We start from the raw sequence: 5,000 nt of genomic DNA on the forward strand, positions 1-5,000 counted from the left end.
GTGGATTTGCTTCTCCAATTTGAAGACTCGTGCTACTATGAGTATTTTTTAATAATAATATAATAATAATAATAATAATAATAATAATAATAATAATAGGGTGATACGTGCAAGTAGACCTGACGTGACGTTGGTTGACAAAGTCAAGAAGAAAGTATCACTCATTGATGTCGCAATACCATGGGACACCAGAGTTGAAGAGAAAGAGAAGGAAAAAATGGATAATATCAAGATCTGAAAATAGAAGTAAGAAGGATATGGGATATGCCAGTGGAAATCGTACCCATAATCATAGGCGCACTAGGCACGATCCCAAGATCCTGAAAAGGAATCTAGAAAAAACTAGAGGTTGAAGTAGCTCCAGACTCATGCAGAAGAGTGTGATACTAGAAACGGCGCACATAGTAAGAAAAGTGATGGACTCCTAAGGAGGCAGGATGCAACCCGGAACCCCACGTTATAAATACCACCCTGTCGAATTGGAGGACTGTGATAGAGCAAAAAAAAAAAAAAAAAAAAATAATAATAATGAAAATTTCACGATTTGAGGACAGAATTACTGAAAACAATTGATGACTTCCATTTTTCCTATTACATTCTTTCCATCAAAGCATTTGTAATAGGAATGAAACTAAAATAATAATAATAATAATAATAATAATAATAATAATAATAATAATAATAATAATAATAAGGAGTTTGGAATAGAAAAATGCGCCTTAGTCAACATACAAAAAGGCAAAGTAACGAGAACTGAAGGGATAAAGCTACCAGATGGGAGCAACATCAAACACATAGATGAGACTGGATACAAATACCTGGGAATAATGGAAGGAGGGGATATAAAACACCAAGAGATGAAGGACACGATCAGGAAAGAATATATGCTGAGACTCAAGGCGCTACTCAAGTCAAAACTCAACGCCGGAAATATGATAAAAGCCATAAACAATGGGCAGTGCCAGTAATCAGATACAGCGCAGGAATAGTGGAATGGACGAAGGCAGAACTCCGCAGCATAGATCAGAAAACCAGGAAACATATGACAATACACAAAGCACTACACCCAAGAGCAAATACGGACAGACTATACATAACACGAAAGGAAGGAGGGAGAGGACTACTAAGTATAGAGGACTGCGTCAACATCGAGAACAGAGAACTGGGGCAATATCTGAAAACCAGTGAAGACGAGTGGCTAAAGAGTGCATGGGAAGAAGGACTAATAAAAGTAGACGAAGACCCAGAAATATACAGAGACAGGAGAATGACAGACAGAACAGAGGACTGTCACAACAAACCAATGCACGGACAATACATGAGACAGACTAAAGAACTAGCCAGCGATGACACATGTCAGTGGCTACAGAGGGGAGAGTTAAAGAAGGAAACTGAAGGAATAATAACAGCGGCACAAGATCAGGCCCTAAGAACCAGATATGTTCAAAGAACGATAGACGGAAATAACATCTCTCCCATATGTAGGAAGTGCAATACGAAAAATGAAACCATAAACCACATAGCAAGCGAGTGCCCGGCACTTGCACAGAACCAGTACAAAAAGAGGCATGATTCAGTGGCAAAAGCCCTCCACTGGAGCCTGTGCAAGAAACATCAGCTACCTTGCAGTAATAAGTGGTACGAGCACCAACCTGAAGGAGTGATAGAAAACGATCAGGAAAAGATCCTCTGAGATTATGGTATCAGAACAGATAGGGTGATACGTGCAAATAGACCAGACGTGACGTTGATTGACAAAGTCAAGAAGAAAGTATCAATCATTGATGTCGCAATACCATGGGACACCAGAGTTAAAGAGAAAAAGAGGGAAAAAATGGATAAGTATCAAGATCTGAAAATAGAAATAAGAAGGATATGGGATATGCCAGTGGAAATTGTACCCATAATCATAGGAGCACTAGGCACGATCCCAAGATCCCTGAAAAGGAATCTAGAAAAGTGTGATCCTAGAAACGGCGCACATAGTAAGAAAAGTGATGGACTCCTAAGGAGGCAGGATGCAACCCGGAACCCCACACTATAAATATCACCCAGTCGAATTGGAGGACTGTGATAGAGTAAAAAAAAAAAATAATAATACTGTTAAAGAGAATGGCAGAATTAAGCGAGTTGATTTTATATATTGTTTTTTCTATTTTTCTTACAATTCGCTCCCCAGGATCAACTGAGTAACTGGCCAATATTCATATTGGGAATTTCTAAAAATTATAAAAATGCTGAAGGTGGTCTTTTATTTTATTAATAAAACAGTATCTCAGGTTCAGGTCAAGCAGGGGTCTTTGACAATATTTTACCATAATAATAATAATAAAATAATAATAATAATAATAATAATAATAATAATAATAATAATAATAATTTGTCCCTTCCTTCTAATTACCAGGTTATCATCAATGGATGATTACCAGCACAGTCATAAGTCACATTTATACTTAGCATAATTTCATATGTTCTTAGATACTTCAGGTGTAAACCTTCCCCTATTCATCTCTGAAAGATACACCTTAACGAGTCTTTGTTTCACATTCTCCTGCAGGTGAGCGAAGGGCCGCAATGCATCAGGGCAACCACTGCCCTTCAGAAAAGCGCCCAATGCCCATAATATTCTTCTGCGCGATCCTGGCAGTGGGCCAACTCTCGTTCTACCCAGAGGAACATCCCGAACTCATATCGCGTCATCTGGTCTTCGCCATTCTCGTGGGAATTAATTTTTCGTGTCTTCCCGGGCTGGCCAACTTCACCATCTTATTGTTGTTGCTCGTGCTGTTTCACTTCCAAAATATGCCAAGGGCAAGAGCAGGGGATATCTTGCGGGCGCCGGTGATATCGAGTTCGTCTTCTATTTCGTCGGGAAAGGCATCGTCTGCTAGTTCGCTCCCGAAGTGGGATTCCAGATCGCGAGGAAGGCGTCTTGCAACGCCTCCAGAAAGGGATGCTGGGTAGGTTCGCTCCGATGCCCCGATGATAATAAAGGTGAGTTTACACTAGGCATCACCACACGCTGCATACGTAAGACTCATCACCAACTCCTCTCGAATTCTTATTAGCCCCGCCTACTGGACTGCTCATCAAGACTCACACCACACCACTAACTCACCCAAATGAGCTGTCTAGTAGGCGGGTCTAACAAGCCAACTCTTCCCAAATTCTTATTAGCCCCGCCTACTGGACTGCTCATCAAGACTCACATCACACCACTAACTCACCCAAATGAGCAGTCCAGTAGGCGGGGCTAAGAAGAATTTGGGAGGAGTTGGTGATGAGTCTTACGCATGCAGCGTGCAGTGAAGCCTAGTGTAAACTCACCCTAAGTTTCGTCGTCTGGAGGCGGGCGTTTGTTCCCTGACACACGAGGTTCTCGAGTGGAATGTCACTCATTGTGTGTGTACATGAATCATGTGTGAGGAAATCAAAAAGAACTAAGCTTGATATTTTTGTAAAATAAACCTTGTCTACAAAAAAGAACGTTTCAAATGGCATTTGGTTTTTCAACCTATTATTACGACCTCATTTTAGTTCTCCCTTTGAGGTAATATTATCACAGAGCCCTGTTACTTAATGCAGAAGCGTTGGAGACGACACTCTGGCGAAGTTTTTAAAAATATTTCTACAATTCTACTCATATTCAGAGTCTGCCATGAGGAAGACAATGTCCCGCAAAAAAAGAGCAAGTCATAGTAATCAGGTCATATTATTTTAGAAATCATAACTGTCATTTACTTGTGCACTTGCAGATGATATCTCCGGTACGACGGTTTCCCCTTAGGGGATTAGGGCCGTCAGTGCACTTCACGTGGGACACTGTAGGCATTACTCAAGGTTCTTTGCAATGTCCCTTCGGTCCCTAGCCTCCTCCCACACCATTCAAACCTCCTACTATCAATTTCCTTTCCAGCGCTGAGTGACCTCTAAAGTCCCAGTGCTCGGCCTTTGGGCTAAACTCCATATTCCATTCCAGTACGACGGAACTAAAATGATAAAAAAACATTCTTTTGAAAATTTGCAGTAGACCACAAGACTATTCTATCCCGCCTCTGTGAAATCAGTGCAATTAACAAAAATGAAAGTAGAAACTGGTAGAAACTTTTACCATCATAAGAGAAAACCGCTTTTCACATTGAGTTCTCTTATATACTATAGTACATTCACATCACCCGTGCATCTGATGTCTAGGCCAGTCCCTTAAGACACTCCTGATTGGCTGTTGAATAAGCCAACAACAGGGCTTGAAACTCTCACTCTCTCTCGAGCGTTCACATAGGCAGGATGTATGTTCCACATCTTCTGAGGGATACGTCTTTCAAAAGTATCCCTCAGGAAAGGTGGAACATACATCCTGCCTATGTGAACTCTCTCGAGAGACTGAGAGTTTCCAGCCCTGTGATTGGCTTATCAACAGCCAATCAGGAGCGTCGTAAGGGACTGGCATAGACATCAGATGCACGGGTGATGTGAATCTACTATGGTAGAATGGTAGTTGGCCACCGCTAATTGAGGAAGGAGATACTTAATGCTGTTTCTTTTTTATTGTAATCCCCCCCCCTCTCTCTCTCTCTCTCTCTCTCTCTCTCTCTCTCATTCTTTTATTCCAGTTAGTATCCTGTTCTTTCTTAAGTTACCGACGGACTGTCTTTGAAAGCTACTTTATCAAATATTCTTATCTTTGAATACTAATATATATTAAAATAATAAAGTGATATCTATTAAAAAAATATAGTGGTTATGACACTTGCCCCTCAAGCGTGAAATACAGGATTCGATTCCTCAGTGGGACAGGACGACTTTTGGGTAAGTTTCTTGAAGTATCGGCGGGTCTCTGTTCGGATAAACCGTGAATTATGTACACGATAGTTAGTTAACTGCTGTTTCTCACATCTAGGTCGCAAAGGGCATAGACCTCGCAACCTCATCCCAGTATGCTTAGGATGAAAAAGATATTATGGATTGTACGAAATAATTTTGCTGATAGAATATTTAAA

At 40.7% G+C, this 5,000-nt stretch overlaps 1 protein-coding gene across 1 annotated transcript in view; it reads left to right on the forward strand.

Annotated features, from left to right (window-relative positions):
• LOC135196756 (uncharacterized) overlaps nt 1–3,440 on the forward strand; it is a 23,262-nt gene extending 19,822 nt beyond the window's left edge. Inside the window, exon 6 of the mRNA XM_064223565.1 lies at nt 2,558–3,440. Coding sequence (XP_064079635.1) covers nt 2,558–2,964 — 407 coding nt within the window. The 3' untranslated portion in view covers nt 2,965–3,440. The remainder of the gene's footprint in view (nt 1–2,557) is intronic.
• The last annotated feature ends 1,560 nt before the right edge of the window (nt 3,441–5,000 follow it).

This window comes from Macrobrachium nipponense, chromosome 18 (genome assembly GCF_015104395.2).
Source record: "Macrobrachium nipponense isolate FS-2020 chromosome 18, ASM1510439v2, whole genome shotgun sequence".
Classification (NCBI taxonomy): Eukaryota; Metazoa; Arthropoda; class Malacostraca; order Decapoda; family Palaemonidae; genus Macrobrachium; species Macrobrachium nipponense.